The sequence below is a fragment of the Apteryx mantelli genome, chromosome 4 (genome assembly GCF_036417845.1).
Source record: "Apteryx mantelli isolate bAptMan1 chromosome 4, bAptMan1.hap1, whole genome shotgun sequence".
In the NCBI taxonomy this organism is placed as follows: domain Eukaryota; kingdom Metazoa; phylum Chordata; class Aves; order Apterygiformes; family Apterygidae; genus Apteryx; species Apteryx mantelli.
Window position 1 is genome coordinate 84582084 of NC_089981.1, and position 22337 is coordinate 84604420.

Genomic DNA, 22337 nt, shown 5'->3' on the forward strand with positions numbered 1-22337 from the left:
GTTGAGAGCAGAGCCAACGGAAGTGGGATCACTTCCAATAGAGATTAAAGTGGATGAACCTGTTCCACAGCCAACAGGAAAGATAAGCTTCAGATATTTTACCCATTTTTGAACAAAAAAGTATCATTTTGAAACTTGTATGTTTGTTTCACTACTGTGCTGCATGGAAAAGGACAGTAACTTACCTCCGAATGGCACATTCCTTCTTGTGCAGCAACAGGTGCCTGATTTAGTTTGGCAAAGAGAGTCAGGACAGGGTCCCTGTGATAGCCTTTATGGGGTCTTCTCACCACTTGCCCTTCACTGGGAGGATCATAGTCCTTTAAACAAAGAATAAAGGTCCACATAATACATGATGCCAAATTATTCTTTCTTTAGTTCATAGTTAAACTGTTTTCTTTTACAAAAGTTGTTACAGTTATCCATATTTAGAACGTGTCATGAAAATCCAGGCATCTAAAAATAAGCAGACTGTCACACAGCTTTCTCCTTTTACTAACAAAAGTGCACAGCCTTTAAGAGCTTGATACAGAAGATCTTAATACTTTCAGATGGACAATGTCTATTAGGCCTTCGGGTCCAGGGAGACAGTTAAATTCACACATACCAGATGCTCATAAAGCTCTGGCTGTACAGCTGCTCTCACCAGCAGGGATTTAGCTTCCTCAACCATACAGAACAGTTTGAGGATGAAGAAAGAATATTGGAAGGAAATATGATCCATTTGACAAAGAGAGGGAAGAATACCTTAGCAATCAGGCTTTCTAACCTGATGGGGAGAACTTTAACCTAAATTCACCTAATAACAAGAGTCTTAAGCCTAGAATTTAGGGGAGGAAGTGCTGCAAACAGAAGAGGTATCCAAAGGGAAAGCCACAAGAGGGACTTTACCGTCTTGACCAGAAGGGAGAGCATTCTCCTCAAGTGTCTATACACTCACAAACAAAGTTTGGACAACAACCAGAAAGACCTTCAAGTTCAGAGCATAGTCTCAGGGCTACGACATGAACGAAATCATAGATATTCGATGGGATAGCATGCACGAGTGAATTATGGGCATGTATGGGTACAAATGTTTAGGAAAGACAGGCAGGGAGAAGAAAGGGAGTATCCTGCTCTAGGTCGTAGAAACATCGCATCACTGAGGTTGGAAGGAACTTCTGGAGATCATCTAGTCCAACTCCCCTGCTCAAAGCAATCTCAAAAAGAGCCACGTCCAGTGGGGTTTTGAATATCTCCAAAGATGGAGACTCCACAACCTCTCCAGGCTACCTGTTCCAGTGTCTGATCACCCTCTCCATAGAAAAGTTTCTGATCTATTCCTGTATTTCTATTTGTGCCCATTGGCTCTTGTCTTTTCACCGGGAACCACTGAGAAGAGTCTGGATCTGTCTTCTTCACTACCTCCCATCAGGTGTTTATACACATTGATAAGATCCCCCCTGAGCCATCTCTTCTCCAGGCTAAACAATTACAGCCCTTTCAGCCTCTCCTCCTGACATACATCATACGCTCCACAAAGTACACAATACTCCAGCTCCGGTGTCACCAATGCTGAGCAGAGGGCAATAACACCTCCCTCACCCTGCTGGCAATGCTCTTAATGCAGCCCAGGATGCTGTTGGCCTTCTTTGCTGCCAGGGCATATTGCTGGCTCATGTTCAGCTTGTTATCCACCAGGATCCCTAGAACCTTTTCTGAAAAGCTGCTTTCCAGGAGGCCAGCCCCCAGTTTGTGTTGGTGCATGAGGTTATTCCTCCCCAGGTGCAGGATCTGGCAGTTCCCCTTCCCCTTGCTGAACTTCGTAAGATTCCTGTCAGCCCATTTCTCCAGTCTATCAAGGTCCCTCTGAACGGTGGCACAAACATCTGGTTTATCAACCACTCTTCACAGTTTCGTATCATCTGCAAACTTGCTGAGGGTGCACTCCATTCTATCATCCAGGCCATTATTGAAAAGGTTAAACAGTACTGGCCCCAGTATTGACTCTTGGCGTAGTGACTGGCTTCCAGTTGAACTTCATGCCACTGATCACAACCCTTTGAGACCAGGAAGTTTTCAGTTCAGGGTCAGGAGTTCCTTGAATGCACAGACCTCCGTGTTCCTGTTGAAGGTCTGAGTCAGGATCAGAGGGGAAAGGAACCCTGGAGACACTGTGGTCAGGGTACGTTTCAGAGCATCTGAACAACAGAGAGTAACAGAGGAGACTTTCTACAGGAAACTAACAGCAGTCTGCTGATTACAGCTCTTCATCCTCATGGGGGATTTCAACTACTTGGATAACTTCTGGCTTGTGCAGGAAGGTCCCTCTGGAGGTCCGTTCCAACCAACACTGTTATGATTCCACTATCAACTTGTTTTTTGCTTTCATAAAGAAAGTAGTTTGGTTTGAGCATAGTATTACTGTTTGATATTACCATTTATATGACAACAACGTCCTACCAAAAGGGTACATGAAGTTGGGGGGGGAAAGGGGGAAGGGAAGAGACAGACGGAGACAATACCTGGGAAACTTTTAAGACAATGCACTAAAGAAGACAGATAACACTCTTTAGTGAAGTTTTAAGCAGCTTTAACCAACTCCAGCCTCAGCAAACCTACTTTAATAATTTAAGCACACAAGCAACCACAAGACGGCTCTAAGTTGAAACAGCTTAGAGCTGTTGATAGAATTTCCTATTTTATTTAATTTTAAGAGATCCTAAAACTAGTAACAATAAAAGATGAAGATGCATATTACCTACCTCTCACCTACAGAAGTATCTAAAACATTCAATTTTATTATAAATTAGTTTGGACAATGTGCTTTTTTTCTTTGGAGCTCTGAAATTCTAACATTTTTTGTAAGCATACAGTTTAAAAGCGTAAGTTTAAAAAGTTTAAAATTGAAAATGCTTAGTAAAGGACATCTGATTTACCAAGCTGCTTAAGGTGGACTACCATTCTAAATTCAGTTCTTTATTAAAAATTTCCTTACCATTTCATTGGCATCTCCTAATGTACTTGTTAAGCTCTCAGTAAGAGCTGGAAGAGACAGTCCTTCTTCTGCTAAGGCTGAAAAATATTTTAAGTTACAAATACTAAAAAAACATGAGTTACACGAAAGCAAGCTAAGGTCATATTCTTCAATAATTGCCATGCAGTGCTCTAGTAAGGTCAGAAATTCCTACTACCAGATGTGTAGTGGAAAGACAGATTTTCAGTCCACAGGAAAAAAAAAAAATCACTCTGATATTTTACTTTCAATAAAAATTATTTATGGTACTTGCATGAGACAATCTAAATTATTTTCCGAACTGATCTTATAAAAAAAGAGCAAATTTAATCTTTTGTTCATTAGTAAACAAATGCTTTTGTTCAGAGAAGAGAAAAGAATGATGAGGTCTCTTAAATACATCCAAAAACACGAGCTGAAAGTTAAGGAACAAGTTAACGCTTGTAGTTTTATCAGAGAATGTATGAAATGTAATTCCAATAGATTGGAAGACAATTTTATAAAGAAAAAAAATTATCCAAATTCTAATTTCCACAGATTTGTTTAGTTAAAGTTACCTCTTGCAGCCGCCATCTGTCCATAGCTGAAGAGCACCTCCCCTTCTGAGATGGGCCTATCTGCAGTTTCCGTTTCTGTTCCCGTGAGAGTAAGGCTGCTTTCCCGTGTGGACTGCCCAGAACTAACTGTAGGCACAGGTGATGGAACCTGTGGTTCACGAGGAAGCGATTCAAAGGGCCTCGCTGATGACTGCCAAGATGGCAGAATCAAGGCCTCTGGTTCCTCATCATTAGCCACTGACATTACACTAAAATGTAAGAATACACATTGTGAATACATCAAAATGAATTGAATGAAATTGATAATACTGACTAAAGTCTTAAAACAACACTGAAAATAAATAAATTTGCAAATATTATTTCAAATGGAAGAGTACAGCATTTTACAGAAGAGCCTGAGCATCAATGTGGTTAAATAACCTTATTAATGAATCTCTGCTCATAGCTAAAAATTACTGTGTTTTTGTTACAAAAACCCACTGAGGCAAGAGAAAAAAATAAAATGCTAATAATGTCCACATGACATGTCATTGTTACTATAGTTATTACTAGCAGGTTTTACAATACCAGTTTACTAAGTACAGTGGTCAGCAGGACAATGAATAAGAACTGATAAATTCTGGGAAAGGTCCAAATTTCACATTTCTCCCCAAAATACAAATCAAGCAATTCTAAAAAAGAATCCTGGCTTACTGCAGTGCCTCCTGACATAAACATTAAGCACTTCCCTCTACTTACTTTCTGAGGATATGTGTAGAAAGGATATACATATGTATTTATTAAGAAATGAGAAAACCATGCAGACTTAAACTCACACAGCTCTGGGATGGAATCGTTCTTCATTTAAAGGACTGGGTTTCTCCTCTTCCAGAGGGAGTTCTGCATCATCCCATGGGTTTGGAAGCTTTGGACTTTCCATTTTTGCAGCATCAGAGAGCCCTTCCGAGGCAGGAGGGCTCGGAGTAGTTATTCTAGGGGGTGTATTGGCAGGGGTAACCACAGGTGTGCCAACACGGCTAGTGGAAGCTGGATTCTCAAATCCTGCATCTGTGAAGCCAAATTTCAGATTAGAAAGGAAAGCAGGCAATAACTCTCAGGCACAGAGCTTGACAGTTCCACTAAGCACTTATGCAGCTTGCCAAAATTTTTTTTGATAGTTATGGAGATGAGGCTAGATTAAAACTAGACTCTTTATAGAACAATGTTAGCATCTGAAGGAGCTAGAAACACCTCAGCTCTTTACTGCCTGTAGTAAGGGAGTCTGCCCTGCACTTTAAAAACTAAGCTGCTTTATTTAGGGAGTGTAAATTTGGCTTAATTAACATTAGGAACACATGAAGCAGCAAAAGACTTATTTTTCTGATGTGAAAAAGTATGTCGGGGTGGAATCACACAGACCGTAACAATATGCATTAAGTTTGATAATAGAACTGTTATCAAATAGATGTTTGCTTTTTATACAAATTAGCTCATAAATTTTATACCACATGAGTCCCCACTTGAATCATAGCCTCAAGAGTGTTTATCCTGAGAGAAAACATGTCTTTAAAGAAGAAAATTAAAGGCAGTAGATTAAAGCATATTTGTCCTTTCTCAAGTTCAATTATTATTTTCACTACCTGTTTCTTTCATTTTTTCTTGTTCATGAACATCGCCACTCATTTCTGTAATAGACGGAGAAGACTCTGGAGTTTTGACCGGAGGCAGTTCTTTTTCTGAAGGTGGTGTTTGAGGTGGTGTGGCCTGGGGTGTTGGCAATGGAGTAGGCACAAGAGATTCCTGAGGGAATCATAACCGCAGTTATTACCTCAGTGCAAACCTTGTATCTTCCAAGTATACCCACAGTTAGTCAAGGGAAAAGGCAAAAAGAAAAAAAGGAGAGAGAGAGATAGAGAGAGAGAGAGAGAGAGAGAGAGAAAAAAACAGGCAGGGTATCATAAAATAAGAACAATTGTTACTTAGATGCATGCTTCATGGCTGTAAATCCTCTATCTAAATATAAAATTGCACTAGGCTAAATGAATTGCCTCGGACAAAATAAGTAAGTTAAAAAAAAAAACAGTAAATAAATATTACATGGATTTTAATAAAGCATTTGATGCTTTATTAAATAAATGCCTCATTTAATAAAGCATTTTTTATGCTAAGGAAGAAAATATTTCCTGACATGGACAAAACAGAGTCAGTATAATACTTTTAAGAGAACCAGCTAAAAGAGAAGATTATGAACAAGGCAACAGCCAGGACAGCAAAGCACTAAAACGGGCATGAAAACAGTCACTATGTTCTTGAGCAAAAACCAGTGATGAAGATATATCTGACAAGAAAATATGATGGTTCTCATTCAGGCTGCTATAGGGGAATAGGATGGACTAAACAACCTCTCAAGAATTGTTCCAGCCTGTTTTCTGACATTCCATAAAGAAAACAAGACAAATGCTAAAGGAACGTTTCCACGCTAGTTCCTCAGAATAAGTCAGACTGCTGATTTTTATTAACGACCCACACAGGGAGTGGAACATGCTAACCCATTTAGCAGTTCACACACAACTGCATGACTGACTCCCCAGTCAAGACCAGTCTAAAGTGGAAACCATAACAGTAGGACCCAACAGGAAGAGCGGAGGATTGGTATGCATACAGATGCTTGCTTTATTTTGCCTAGTCAAATAAAGGCCAAGAAGGACACAACTAATCTCAGCAAGTACACAAACGAATAAATACAGAGAGAAAACAACCATTACAGCTCAAGGACAATGCAAGTACAGGAAAAGGAAGGCTTAAAAGGGCTATGAATAAATTTAAATGGTAATTAGAGAGAGGGTTACTTAGTATTACAAGAACAAGCTCTGAAGAACAGCCCTCCTTAACATCACATCCCCCTTAATGTGTAATGGGGTGGGGAAGAGCTTTCAGACACAGGATGGCTGTACTAAGTCTACAGCAGTAAAACACCTCTGTTTGCCTGAGGAATAATCTCATTTACAGCTGGCAGTAGGTGGTATTTCAGTGTATGTGCACTGTGGTGGATTAGAATAATTGCTCTCACTTTCACCAAACCTTTAAAGAGTTGGATTTCTAAGCACAGCCCTTTACACATCTGTCTCAAAGACATTATACAGCCCAGATCACTGGATTGTAGCAGTCATGCTGTTATCAGAATAAGAGATAGCTGTCAGTTGATTATGAAAGTGAACAGAGAAAATTATTCTGTCTTACAGGGAGCTCTAATCATTTAAGCATTTGCTGAAAACCACCGAATTCAAAATGCAGAAAGAATTAATATTTATCTTTACAAATATTACAGAATGTCTGCCAACCTGTAGGGCCAAAAATAATACTGTTCTCAAGCAAAACTCTATTTTTCACTCTTGCAACTTTGCAAGAAAGTGACATAGCTATACTTTGTTGAAAATAACATACTTGTCTTTTGACAACAGGAAACCCAATACTAAGTCTTTTTCTTAGAAATCAGTTTTGTGCTCAGCCTTAAAAATGAGTAGAAAAATAAAGCATGTTAAGGGAATACAAGGAATTCACATTTTCTGAGTGAAATAAGTTTAATCTTGTTGCCTGCTGGGGTATAACAAGGAATAAGCAACAAATGCAAATCGGGTCCATTCAGTTTTCCAGTCTTTCTCTGACATTTTCATATTTGAACAGCCATGCTATCAAGGACTTATCCCTTAGAACTTCAGCAGGAAATCTTACATAAAACAGGCTCTTACCAGCATAATCGTTGTACTTGGAACAACATTTGTGGCAGGAACTGCTTTCTGAGCCTGCCTGTTACCCAGCATGGTGGCAATTGTCTCACTGAGAGCTTCATTCACAAACTGACTGATCATTTCTGAGTTCACGGGCACACCAGCATTGATAAAGAGCTGAAATCCTCCACCACCTGCCACTTCGACTGAAAATGAAGAAACACAAAGTACACATCCAGGTCTCACTTCTTAAAACACAGGTATTTTACTGCAGCACCACATTTTTGTATTTTACAGATACAGAAACTACAGTAGAGAAACTATTCAGGACCATAAAAGAAGCCAGTGCAGGGTAGTGACATCATATGAGAAATGCATTTGGCTCCTTTGCTCTCATACTTTTATAAGGGAGGTAGTTTTTGACAAATCTATTAATAAAAGGAAGGCAAACATGTTCCAGGTGTAGCAAAATACCATGCCCAGACAAATCTGATTTGTCTGGCCAAGGAACAGAAGTTGGTTTGCCACAGTGATGTATTTTGTGTTCACCTTTTCTTTTTTAGATAATTTATTTTAAAGGCCTTTTAAATATGTGCTCTGCCTCAACATAAATTAAAGCATGTATTTTTGCATATAACAGTTTCACTGGTTTGTATTATCTATAGTTAGGCTCAGGCAACAGCTACTGATGCAACTTTTTAAAATTAGACTGAATTTGAGAAAATTCATCCACCACTTTGAGGGGAAAAAGCAACTGTAAACAATAACTCCTACTTACCAGTATCAGAGGTTACAGTCTCGCCGTCTTCACTTTCTGATGTGCTTACACTGGGTGCTATTTCCTTCTGAACTGGGTACATCCCACTGATAATTTTTGCCATTATCTCTTGTTCCACCCTAGCAAAATAAAACCTTTATACCTATCAGCAAGCACTAAGACACCTAAACGTATATAACAGAGCATTCTTGACACAAAGGAAAAAACAGGCAAAATTAAATGGAAGCTCAAAGGAAAGGTGAAAAGGGAGGGGAGGGGTGAAGAAGAAAGGGAAGGTTATTCTTACAGATTCATTCCTTCTTCCATATTTACACTCCTTCTATTTTGTAACTGTCATTTGCACTGCAACTCACCAATGTATCAGCCTGTTTTCTATAGTCTCTCTCCTTTGAATCAGTTCATCCAAAACATCAGAAGACTGCTGAGGGGCAGAAGCCACTGGAGGAAACAAAGGACCGTTGTATTTTGGAGAGGCAACTTTAAATTGTCCATTAAGCTCCAGAAGAGGCTCAGAGAATTCTGGAATTTCGTCACGCTCCTCTTCCTGATCCTAATAAATAAAAAGTAAATTAAATTATGGTACATTTTTGTAAGATAATGTCATTGAGGCAACCTTTAGATTTTTGTTTTTGGGGGGGGGGAACAGTCATAGATGTGTCAAAGCACACAAACCACATTCTCCATTCTTATTATGTTGTAGTTAATAGATGCAGTTCTAAACCTAGCAAATCATAAATCTATAGAGGTATAAGAGTACAGGAACTGCTAAGTGACGCGTGATTTGGCTTATGTTTCCTGCCTGTACTGCATAGGGCAGGGAGCCAATGGTAATTCTAATACTTGAGAAATTTACTTGTGACATAACTGAGGTTTCTTGAAATACATATCTCAGAAACATGCCTTTTTTTAAAAAGAGAAAGCCTTAAGAATCTTACTGTAGTCATTTGTTGGGGAGGAGGGTTAGAAATTAAATTTTTATTTTAAAAAAGTCTCTAGTCTGAAAAGACATATTCCCAAAAGTTAATGAGCATGCAGTCAGTCAAAGCTCTAATAAATATATCATCATTGAAGCTTAGACATTAATAATCGACGTGTATGTTAACTCTTTCACTAACTTCGGTTGCTGAAAAGGTAGAAGGAATTTCTTGGCAATCAGTTCACAAGAACCCCAGAGACACTTTGAATCTAACCTTAATGTGCTATTCCTAAAAGTCATGAAAGTTATTCTGTGTGCATTAACAATGTTTGACTGTTTCCAAAGATGTCATCCCCCTCCCTTTTTCCTCCTGAGTGCATACCCAGCATTAAGTCCCCAAAAGCACAGTCACCAACCCATCATATCATACTATAACACTTTAGCAATGTCTCCTGATGGATAAGAACCTGTATCCTTCATTCAAAAATTAAACTTAAACATTTCCAATAGTAATATAGTTCTATAAGAAGAAAATTAGGCATGTCAAAGAGAGTTGAAGAAATGAGCTCTAAATTACCAGTGAGAACATGTGATGTTGCATAAAAAAGCTCATTGGGAATCTACATTTACTGAGATTGATCTCCTTCAGATTGGCAGGAGAAAGTTTTCTTTTCCTTTATATAAATTAAATTCACTTTTAACTGATAAAATAAAAACCTTAAATATTTCTTATGCATAAAAGAACAAATCACTAAAAATGGAAAGAGAAGAGAGAAAAACAAAAGAGACAGTAAGAGCTTCCTCTCTCCTTCCCCAGCCCACTATTAATGCTTCTCTCCCACCTTAATATATGCTAAAGCTGGAAGAAGTCAGACAGCTCCATGATGGGTAGTGCAGTGAACAGCTATTTCTCTTGGTGGAGGAAGGGTAATCTTTCTGCATCTTTAAATAGTAATAATTTTCCAAAGAAAAGCTGTAACTTACAAAGCAGGCAAAACAGAACATGCATATTTGGGCCAACAAAGATCACTGAACTATTCTATGCATTCATTCTGAAATAAGACAGTAAAGTTATACTCAAAATGTCACCGGATGACTTGCGAGCTGATAAGCAATTCATTCTGTTAGGATATATGCGTTCATAACCATAATTCATGCTGACAGCAAACGTAAAGACGCCTTTGTCCACTGTTTCGTTATGCAGTTTCTTCTGACTGCATTACTCCATAAATTTTCTTTGATGTCTCCTATTTAATATAATCTTTTCTTTAAGTATGCAAAATGCAAACATCTGGATTAAATAAACCAAGTACATACAATAAATTTTGTGTATAATTAGTAACTTCTGACAAACTTTTGCAAACTCTCCTGCATTTCTAGATTATATGCATAAAATATTTTACACTTAATAGTGCACAAATCTAAAAAATATCTAAAAATTACGTTCATTTGGGGGTGATATATTACCTCAGATGAAAATTTTAAAAAGAATATAATACTGAGTACTTAATTATACAGCTTGAACTTGCACATATATCACCTTGTAGCCAGTCCTGAATAATCTGCACTCAATTTTGCATTTTACCTCCTCGGAGACCTTTGAAAATATCTATCATGACTCCCGATCAAAATAATGCATATATTAGAAAGGCTTTCAGATATGGTTGGAATATTAATCATTGTACTTTAAAAAGTATCAAGCTGAAATTCTATTCACTTCCCCAAATTACATGGAAATAATTAAAATATATTTGAAGTGATTAGGTGGTACAGATTAATTTTGTTCCATTACCGAACATGCATATGTACAGTCTTTTATTAAAGCCATCCAAAACTTAGACATAGATTTCTTTTTGACAAAGATTTCTAAAGCAATTTTCACAAGCCAAGTCTGGCTGTATTACAGACGCTACCTGTGATCTTTTGTCTGAAGAGCTACACATGTAAAAAAATCATAATCATAGTGTCCCAAAGTGCATTTATGAGAAAGCCATCTTGAGGAAGATACGCTTACTCTGATCTCTGCAGGTTATATACGTTAGGGTAGTATTCAACAATGTGTAAGTACACAGCTGCTTCAAAATGGAAGCTGAAATTCTGAGAAATAAGTTCCTACCTTGCAATTAGGGCATGTTTACAAAGTAATAGTAGTAGAGAGGACAAAAAGCCTGCCTAATCTTACAGCAAAGTCTAAGTTTGTTAAAGGCATTGCAGGATGTGGGTGCTCATGAGAGATGGAGACTAGACTCAGAAAACCTGAAAGTCCATTCTGAGCTCATGCTAACCGAGCACGTTGCTCGCTCTGGAATAAGACAGGGTCCACAAGAGGGTCGGCATTATGAGATCTCTTCTGTGCAGAAAGACTGAAAAACTCATGTATGTACACCCACTGATCAAGAACAAACAAGTGTGTAAATTAAAGCTAGTAATAACCTTTCCACTTTGTTCTATTCTGGAATAAGAGCTCCTAATTCAACTGTTTTGGAACAAGGAACGCTAGATCTTTAAACATTATACAGCCAGGTTGCTATGGGAGAACAATGTGCATCACCTCTTCCTACAATGGGGCTTAGATTTTAAAAGTTGGGACATGTCGCATTAGCCTACAGGAACTGCTAAATCAAATCAGTATTACATTACATGATAAAAGGTTTGTCTCCACAAACCCAAAGGAGCACAGAGGAACAAGGACAGGCAGGGGAACCCAAACAAGTTCATCAGAGAAACGAGCACCCTGCTGATCCAGCTGCTCCCGGGACTATCACAGGAGGGTGATCAGTCCCACTGTCCAGGTGTGCAGCCCATCAAGATGAGCAAATGGAAGTGCTCTCCAGGCTGAAGTGGGGTTACCCCGTTATTATCGCATGCAGCAAAGAGCATTTGGGGATTGTAAAAAATTTATTATCACGTGCCTCATTAGTGCAGTTATTAAACTCAATTTCTGACTATTTTCCTAGCTAGGGCTCTCTATTCTGTGTGCATGCATGTGTAAGGAGATCAAAGTGCCAGCAACTGGAGTCAGGCCACAAGTCACATGGGCCCACGTGTCTGTGCTGTCGGCAACTGGAGCCAGAGGGTACATCTCAGTATGCGCTTGCTAGCAAATACCAAGCCGGAAGAGCAAGCAGGTAGGATATACAGCCTGCAAGCCAGGTATCAAACGACCCTAAGTCTAGGCTGGGTATGTGTGCATCTCCTAGAATGAGACAGCTGGAAAAGCTGGCTACCAGAGGAGCCAGAAGGTCCAGGCTAACTGCTGGAGAGACCACAAGGTCTGGGAGTTGACTGAAAGACTTGTTAGCATGTGTGTGCGCCATCTCTGGACAACTGGAGACAGAGGATCCAAGGGCCAGTTACTGGAGGGATCCTGGACGGTACAGTCAATATCAAATATATACTATATATACACACACACATATTATATATACACACACATGTACACACACATATGTTGGGGGGTACATTTCCCACTAACAGACCTTCATCCTGAACTGCCACAGAGAGGAACAGGACAAGCCCACTGGTGCTGTTTGTGCGAGCGTTGAGTGTTTCTCCCTGTGTTGATCTGTGCAGTCAGCCAGGTATATATATGTACATGTGTATTGCTTACATGCGTTTGCGTGTGTGCGTGCTCAGCCTCGCTACCGGCTGCACCTGGGAACAGGGAGCTGTGACAGCCTCACCTCTGCTGGGCTACGGGATTTGGCAACCCCTATCGATTAGTATTTCAACTGTCAAAGTAACTCTCGAATCTGCATCTTCTTGTATGAAAGGTAAAGCAAATTCTAGAAAAAGAAAATTCCTGGGCCAAGGTCCTGAAGCCTTTTTGCAATTTCCAACAAGAAAGGGGGAAAAAAAAAATAAATCACTACACACAAATACTTATCCTGTTCAGCTCTAACAGAATTAACTTTTCATGGAAAAAAGGAGGGGCGAGGGGGGAAACAATAAGCTGTTTTCCCATGTAACATTTTATGATGCATCTGAAGCAGAGTTACTGTTATAAAAGAGGCTTCCTTTTGATGTCTTAAATACTCTTGCCACTCCAGAGGTTGATTTTATGCTTCCACATTGTGTTTGTCTTGCACATTTTTAAGAACATTGTCTACATGGTCATAGGCCAAACATGTGTTTCACTTGGAACATTTTTTTGGTATTGTGGTTAAAATATATCCCATTGCCAAAAATAAAAGATAAAAGCAATTCAGGAGAAAAATGAAAAAAAGAGATGAGTAACTCTTATTCACATATAAGAAAAATCTAATGTTGCAGGATATTTTTCTGTTATTTCATAAACTGATTTCTTAAATAGTTTTCCGGTTTATTTTTATAAAATAATTTTTTTGTGCAAATAGAAGAAAGTTCTCCAAATAGATTTAACTCCTTCCCTGAATCCATATACACACACAGACATACTAACAAGAGAAGAGATCCAGCAAAACCAAATTCAGTCAGCTCTTAATGAGATACATCAGATAAGTAATATGCATATACTGCTTGCTTTTTTTTTTTTTTTAGTTACACTCTTTTTGACTGAATTGAGATATTATGCCAAAGCATTTAGGACCTCAAAAGCACATACACATTGTTCCATACTTATATTTTCTAAAAGGGAATCCTCAGAAAATACTTTCATATTTTAAAATACAGGTTTGCCTAAAATCTGTAAGAGCATCCTATATTTCTTTTAGAGCTCAAATTGTGAAATCTCTAAGTGCTATAATCACTGCTGATTTTAAAGGGCTGCTTTTATTTCTAAGCAAGTCTGACACATCCAAATAAAAGTTAATTTTAATTTTTTATTGTAATTCCTCAAAGATACTTTACTTATTAACACATAGTGACTCATTACATTGTTCAAAGCACTGTGAACATTTCAGTATTGTTCACAATGTGTATTTTTAAAGTTGGTAGTAAAGCAAACTCATTTTCTATATTGTTTTTTCAGTTATGACAGAATGATAGAAAACAAATATGAAACATTTCGGAGAAAAGGATACTTTTTCAATATAATTACCTGCATGACATCAGTAACGTCAATGAAATTAGTTCCCGGATACTTTATGTCTTCTTCCTCACTATGTACATCTTCTGGAGTCTTATAAAGACAGATTGAAATTGTTAGGTATCTCATATAGGGGCAAAAAAAACAAAAAACAAAAAGCAAGACACACATTAACAGAAAAACTTCATGCCAAGAATACAATTACAATCCAGGAAGAATGCTTTATGTATCTTAACAGTTAGGAGGAATTTCTCTGCATACCATAAGCAGAGTTTACTAGAAGTGTTTCTGGTATACTGACAACTACTCTCACTGAATCTCACCACCAAAAGTTTAGGGCAATGCCTATAACCCTTATTAGAATAAAAATTAGTATGACAAAATATTGTCAAAGGTAGCACCCAAGAGCCTACAAGTGTCTTAAGCCATTTACTTGTGTTTAAATTCTACAGCATTATTTAATAGCCCACTGTTTTAGTCCATGGTCTCTATCTTATTCGGTGAACACCTTGACTATGGGACTCCAAAGGGCCTAACTCATTAAGTCAGAAAGGCAGCTGAGAGAGTGAAAGCCAAAAGTACACTAACTATACAAATATAATCGTTCCATCACTGTGCCTTACTCAATTCTCACCGTTCAGTCAGTGCAGTGTATGAGACAGAAGTCCAGTGCACCAAACAATATGCCACCCTGCAAACATGTGCCCTAGTTTACAACCTTATCATTCAGTATTTCTGCTCAACCAAAACCTTCATTACCAGCTAGACTAGGTTAAAAATGCTATTGAAAAGTTATACGGGAAGAGCACAGAGGGGACCAGCCAGCTCTGCAGCCCAGTCACTCTGTATCGTTTACCCTCATGCAACCGGCTACACACACACGCCACCAACCACTCAAATACAGACAAGGAACAGACAGAGGAACGAAGAACATCTTCAGTCTTCATGCCAACACCCTAAAGCCAATATAAATAAGACAATGTGACATGGGCCAATAAGGGATTATAATTCTCAACAAGACAGAGGAATACTGTTTTCCCTAGGATTTTGCTACAGTGCTTATTCAGTCTGGGAAGAATAGTGTCTTGCTGCAAATTTTCATTTGCTTAAACAAATACCTCATATTACAAATTCTTCAATATAACTATTCCCCTTTTTTCCTGGAACCAAACAGGGATAGCTTTGTAGTAATTCAACATAATTTACGCATATTTTCTTATTTTTAACAGATTTCAATTCATTTAAACCAATCAATACCTGTATTACAGCATTGACAGGAGGAAGTGCTGTTTCCGAGCCTGGAAGTTCGTGGTTTACACTCACGCTGCCACTTGAAATACTGTCAATATCTACATTTGGTAACACCTAAGACAGGAAGGAAAAAAAAAAAAAAGGCACCAATCTGAAAAATCTATGTTTCAGTTCAGCTACGATCACTAAACTTTCTATATTCTCTTCTTTTACTTGCTATTGAGTCACTAAACTCTCAGAGCAGATCCCCTTTTCTCATACCTGCATCTGATAATAACTTGATTCTAAAAACAGAATACCATCATATACAAAAAGTAACCCCTGAGAAACAGTCTCCTCTTTTCTTCTGGAGCCTGGTTTCTCCTGCTCTCAAAAATCAAGATGTTAACCTGAGTGGTTAAACTATAACAGACTGCTAACCTCCGATACCTTGACTTGCATGTAAATATACCCATAACTATTTATATAATAGATGCACTAATTCTATTCACATAAATTAGTTAGACCATGTGTTTGATTTGCATTTACGTTATTTTTGCCTATAAGCCACTGTGCAGATCGGTTACTGTCTTTATTTTGTCATACATCTGGTATGGTAAAATAAAGGGATGATTGTTGTTCTACAATATAGCTTGTAATATAGGCATGTCCTTTATAGCATCAAAACTTTTTTTTTTTTTTGCTTTTTGAAGAACAGTTGCACAAATGCATAAAGTTTTAAATACTAGTTTAAATGTTTGGAAAAAAAAAAAGTCACCTTAAACAATTAAGAACTAACTGGGTGAAATAATACAAAAAGGTACATGGGTGAAATACAGCGACGCAGCAAGGGAATGAGCCACATACTCTGTTTCTATTTAACTGAGTTCCGTGAATGATTTATATCTAAAAAGTGTACGTAGGAGTGTGAATATTCTCAACAATTTGAATTCAAAACACTGAACATGTAAAGAAACATTTGCTTCCTCGACAACAGATTTATGTAATAAAAACTAGATAAGGACTTCAATGCTTGATCAATCAGGAGTGAAATTCTTGGGATTAATATCCTACTTGAAACAGAAATTAAAGGCAAAAGCATTCAGCAAAAAAAAAGTAATATTTATATTAATACTCTTTTTTATTTAAAGTTTGTTCTGGCTTGAAAATCTCCTTTAAAAACAAGAAAGTGTGGCCTATTACATGATACAGGGCTATTTTACAAATAACTTGCATAGCTGACTTGCAGGAGAAAAAAATATTTTATTTTGGTTAAATAATAAAAAAGGTTGTTAAAATATGAACAAAAATATCAGCAAAGCACAATGACTTTTTGGTCATTCCATGCCATATGCTCCTAATGCTTACAGAAAAGCATCTACAACATCAAAGTAAGCTGCTGATGGATGTGACTATGTCTGTAGTTAGCATTTATATATAAATAAAAAAATAAATACAGACATCAGTCTTGATACATACTTGTACAGACAGTTGAGGTGGATCCTTTTTTTCTGATCTCATCTCTATTACAGCTATGTTTGGCTTTTTTGTCTGAATTGTTGGCTTTGGTGGCACTGGAGGAAGGGAGGTTGTGACTGTAACAGGGTGTGGTTTGCCTATAACTACTCCAGCAGGCTGCAGGGAGACATCACTAATTTGCGTTTGACCTAAGGAAAATTTTAAAATAAATAAATAAATACATAAATATTGAAAACAAGTCAGTAAAATAAAAAAGTAATTAAAATCCAATTCTGGGTGTCTAGGTTTCACGTAGGACAGACTGAGTTCTCTTGCACAATTATAGAGCAAATCGAAAAGTCCTCTATTTTTTTATTACGTTGCTGTCTCAGTTGTTACTATCAAACCTTCATAGCGTGACACCTATTATGCTAAAGCCTAGTATTTCACCAGGTAGATCTAAGCTTTTCCCAATAGAAATTTGAAACATTGCCATTTTTCAAATTGTGAATCAGTTCTGAAGCAGTTTATTTGACTACAGTGACACCTGCTGCTGAAAACAAGAATAACTACATTATCTTTCCTGCTTAAGAATTGTTATCATACCATGCTTCTCCTCCCTCACACTTTCTTAACTATATTCAAAATATTATTACATTTAATACAACATCTCTCAGATTTTAATTTGAGACTCTCTATCCTGTATAACTATTTTCTTTAAATGCTGACATAATATTAAACTTTCCCTAAGCAAGGCTGATATACAGGCTCTACAGAAAGTCCAAAAATACAGATGCAATAACTATAAAATAGCTTGTTTGGCACAGTGCTACTGAAGCCACTGGGCTGAAGTTATTGGAAATGCTGAATGCAAGGGCCAATGATTCAGTTTCTGTTTACACGGGTACCAAATAAAGCCAGAACAAGAATCCTAGGAATGGAAAGCGTACCGAGGAAGGTATGTACAGCTATACAAATATTGCTCTTCCAGAGAGTAGTCAAACATGCAGCACGAACAGGAGGAGACCCAGAGGATTTTAAACTGTTGTCGCATGTATTAACCTATATAGATCCCATCTACAGGTTATTAGCTCCTACCTAGTGGAATAGCCATAGGAATTAGGTGACCTTCAAGCGGACCGCAGTCAGCAGGCACATCTCTGCTTGGACTGAAGAGATACTGCTTTTCTTGGGTAGGTACGGGTAAAAGATGCTGTTTCTTAGGGCTGGTTATTACCTTCTGCGTGTGAGAATACGTCTGCGTTCTTGCTGACTTTACCTTTGTACCTGAAACAGAGCCAGATAAATCGCACATCATCAATGCAGGTACAAACACAGTAATATCATAGTCACTAAATAAGCCGCTTGACTGAAAGTTATGAATTTCTGCTGTGGGATGGAGGAAGTGAGGGAGACAGGCAGGGAGGGAAGAATCCAAGAGTGAGCTGAGAACTGCTATGGCCAGTCAGCTGTTGAACAACCGACAGTATCTCAGTCAAAACAGCTTTCCTTCATAGTACATACCCACGTCATAATTTCTTCATTCTCTTTTTGCACAATGTTTGAAACCAAGCAATCAATAAAGGTAAATGAAAGCAACTGCAGAAATGAATAGGTTATCCTCTTGGTATTTATGAAAGAAAGGGAAGGGAAAAAGAAATACAGAGGACTATGTATTCAGTACTGCAGGGAAAGCTTCTCTATAAAGATCATTTAGTTTAGTACTCTTAGTTCTCCCTTCCATCCAAATTACACGCACAACTTAACACAGGTTCACAGAATTTGAAAAAGCACAACAAGCAGTTCATAGGTTGTAAGCTTGTAAAATCAGAAGGAAACCATCAAGATTACCTAGCATGGCCTTTTACATCACGCAGGCCATCTGAAACCCACGATTAATGCTTAAACACCACAACTAATGCTTAAACAGAGGCGGAGAATATAGCCAAAGTTTAATCTACTCTTCATATGATTAACTGCCTTAATTTTATAAATATACACTTTGTCTCCAGCCACAAGATCAACAGGTATTCAAAGGAATAGGTATAATCTACGGATTCCTGGTTTTAAAACTCACTGTCATTGGAAAATAAAGCTGTAATTAATAGCCATACATCTTGACTTGCAACATCAAGGAAGCAGTGATTTTTTTGGTCTAATTTTGCAAATACATTCTCAAAGAGCCACCCAAAAGTAATCCGTATGTAACGATGCCTTTTCTGCCTAAAGCAGAGAAGAACATTTATGTCAATGTTGCATATCTTGCTGTACACGCATGAAAGTTCTTATTCAATCTATCTTCTTTGTAAACAACAGATATTATGGGCACATTAAGCTCTGGAATTTAAATACAGGCAATGTTCTCAAAGTGACCCCAGCTTGATCCACAAGATGTCTTCATTTGAGATTACAGCTTATACTCAATTTATGATTTAAGAGAAATTATTAACCTTTATCTCAATGGATAAAGACTGCCAGATAGATCCCCAAAAGAGTTGACAATTGTGAATCACCAAACAGAGGTGCTTCTACTGCTGTTTTGTAGGAATTAGGAAAAGGAACCTGGAAAGGATCACATGGGTAACAACTCAGTACCTTCACCACAGCTGACAAGTGTCATCTTACTCCTCTCTTGTTTCTAATTACCAGCCTTTATTTATTCATGGCCAGTTAACACAGGGCAACAAACACTCATGTTAGCTCTGTTCACATTTAATAGCTTCCTAATTAATTGAGGAATAAAAGTTAACGATGATAACATTTAGAGATAATAAAGATTGATAATGTGGCATATAACAATGCAGATAAGGGAGGAAGCCAATCCACTCAAGAAGTGGCATTTTTGCACACACAGATTATGGGTTATAAGCCTAGCAAAAAAGAATTGCAAGTCATAACTTCAATTTGAGAATGCAGGGCAGAACGCAGAGCCTTTGAGAAAAGGTTTTAAGGTCATGCTGGATAAGCAATGCAATGAGAAATCATAATATAACACTGTGGTCAGGTGGAGTAATGCAACCCTCAGATGGATCAACAGGAGAGCAGTGAAATGGAGTAGGAGAAGACTTCCATATATGACAACACTACATTCAGTTCTAATTGTGTATGTCTGTAAGTATTAAAATAGGTCGGACATTAAAAGCCTTTTAAATTTTGTTAAGAAAGTTACCTGGAAACTGAAGTAGCTGTAAACTGAAGCCAAACACACTATAAACCAGTTACTAAATGTAAAGCATTATGTTTACTTTTGAACAGTAAGATATCTAGCCACGGGAAGAGGCAATTAAGGGCAGAGTTTCTGATGCCTTTAAATGATGAGTACATGCCTTTCTGCAAGGCATAGGTCAGGCAGGCAAATTATTCTTTAGTCAAAGACAAAATTCCTGGACTCATCAACAGAGTAAATAGATACAATTTAGTATGACCTCTTCTAGAGCACAAGCCACTACATAATTTAATAGTCCTCCCGGCCTTGAACTTTTGAGTAAAAGCAGAATTTGGCAAGATATCTGTAATACCGCTAAGTTGCAAAAACAAGGTTCTCGCAGTAAGAATGATTAAGTACTATACACACAGCACTTCATTTTAATTGCTTTCCACTCCCCCTCCCTCCAAATTTTATTTGCACTGGGCAGAAATTGGGCATTTGATTAACCTTAGTTTAAAAAAAACTGGTGTTTTGCATATATTTTTCAATTAAATTTATGCAAGAAAACAATTTTTTTTTTTTAAAGAAATGCTCTCTTACTCATAGAAGTGTGAATAGTTGGATTTTCTTTCTAACTTTCCAGAAAAATTCAAGCATTAGTCACTACAGTTTATTTACAAAGAAAATGGTTGAGAAAGTTATAAAACGACTGAAAAGAGACTCTCCAGATGGCCATTGAAGTCTTAAACAAACATCTTTATTATAACACTCATTTAAAAACTAGCTCAGTGGACTGCTCTAACAAAAAAAGTCATTTTAATAAGCCTGGCTTTTCCAGCCAGTCAAACTCAAGGCCAGCTCCTTTCCACAATTAGAAACCATTTATCACCTGGTACATCAAGGCCAGGAAGGGGAATCTGTGGGTGCAATTTCATAAAAGAAAAACAACCATGCCTAATGCAAGCAAGATTTCTTTGCTTTTTAAGAACCTGCTGCTTTTAAATGCGCACGCAACTTTGCTTCATTTTATTTACACTCCTGCAACAGAAGGGTTCGGATCCGTTTCCAGTTTTACTATTTATACTATCCTGCCATAACAGCGTCTTTCAGAATAGCAGCCCACGAAACCAGTTAATTTTGTCTGCACAAGAGCGACGTGAAGCACAGAAGCATTGCTCTTTCATTTTATTGACAAGATGTGGGAAAGCATAAGAACTAAGCAACTTGACCAACTGTCATATAGGAAGAGTCAGAGGCAGGTAAAGCCAGTATTTTAAGTACCGAACAAATGCCAGTATCAAATAAACACTGACCTCAGTCTAAAGCTATTAGAATCAGAAAGCTTGGAAATAGGTTAAGTCTTCGTAGGAGTGCTACTGTAGGAAGTGACACAAAAAAATATCCGTCGTCTTCCTTTCTTCCCTTAGATGAGAATACAAGGGCTTCTTACTTCTTTTACTCTCAAGATACAGGCAAAAATATAACCTTCTGTAATTACAGTTCAACGTGAAAGGGAGAAGTGAACTTTATGATGGCTTTACTATTGCAAACACACACGCTGCTCTACTGCTATAGCATGACTTAATGACTTGGAAGAGAATCACTTTGGGTAAAGGCTATCCAGAGTTCATTCTGTTTTCAAGCAAATAGCTTTTAAACTGTATTTGTCACATTCAGGAGTTCAGGAAGATTAAACGTAGCACAGATCCAGGACTCAGTATTCTCCTTCATCTGCTAATCACCTCTAACAGAAAACAAGCTAAAGCACAGGACTGGCTTGTTACAGCTGCATGCAAGCTGTACCTTTAAATCTAACCGAGAATACTGAATTAAACATGTTACCGGTGGAAACCTGTTAGTATCAAATGACTTACTTTTTATTATGATAATATTTGTGCAAGGGAGAATGAGAGTATGACATACTTTTCCTGACTCTTTAGAAAGTATTATTTTTGAAATGATGAAATTGGCCTACCAGGAAAGGTTGTGACCTTCTCCAGAGAACCAGAGCCCTACAAATACAGAGGAAAAAACTGTAGTTCAGGACCCAGTGAAAGCAGAACTTCTGATTAAATATTCCTTAAAGGAGTGTCTGTTCTCAGTTCAAGTCTTAGAAGTCACTGTATTGTAGTCTAAACTAACTTAATTCTTACTAACACATATTTTGTTCAAAAAAATTCTGTGCAGAATAAACTAAACTGCAGATTCAGCAGTCAAAAACAGTGATGTATCACACTGGTCCTTCAAATGAGTATATTGGCATCTTTTACAAAAAAAGAAACGTATTAAGAGAGGTAAAGTCAAGAAGACAACCAACATGACTAGTAATTCTCAATTTTCACTTCAATCACTGTGTACAATATCAAGTTTTCTCCATTTTAAAATAAAGCAAGTTGTGAAAGCTCTTCTGGATTTTTGCCAGAACTATTATCCACATTTTCAGAACAGCACCAAGAAAAAGCACAAAGATTAGGCTACACTTAGCACATTGTTCCTGGACTATTTTGTGGATTTAATCACTGTGAACATCCATCCTAATGTCA

At 37.7% G+C, this 22337-nt stretch overlaps 1 protein-coding gene across 1 annotated transcript in view; it reads right to left on the reverse strand.

Moving 5' to 3' along the window:
* Window positions 1-22337, reverse strand: part of KIAA0586 (KIAA0586 ortholog) — a 71944-nt gene that overhangs the window by 32214 nt on the left and 17393 nt on the right. Inside the window, exons 16-27 of the mRNA XM_067295106.1 lie at window positions 17745-17933; window positions 16668-16855; window positions 15216-15323; window positions 13971-14051; window positions 8391-8587; window positions 8038-8156; window positions 7281-7465; window positions 5172-5331; window positions 4368-4599; window positions 3553-3800; window positions 2978-3054; window positions 186-320 (exon numbers count right to left, since the gene is read on the reverse strand). Of these exons, the coding sequence (XP_067151207.1) occupies window positions 186-320; window positions 2978-3054; window positions 3553-3800; window positions 4368-4599; window positions 5172-5331; window positions 7281-7465; window positions 8038-8156; window positions 8391-8587; window positions 13971-14051; window positions 15216-15323; window positions 16668-16855; window positions 17745-17933 (1919 nt within the window). The remainder of the gene's footprint in view (window positions 1-185; window positions 321-2977; window positions 3055-3552; window positions 3801-4367; window positions 4600-5171; window positions 5332-7280; window positions 7466-8037; window positions 8157-8390; window positions 8588-13970; window positions 14052-15215; window positions 15324-16667; window positions 16856-17744; window positions 17934-22337) is intronic.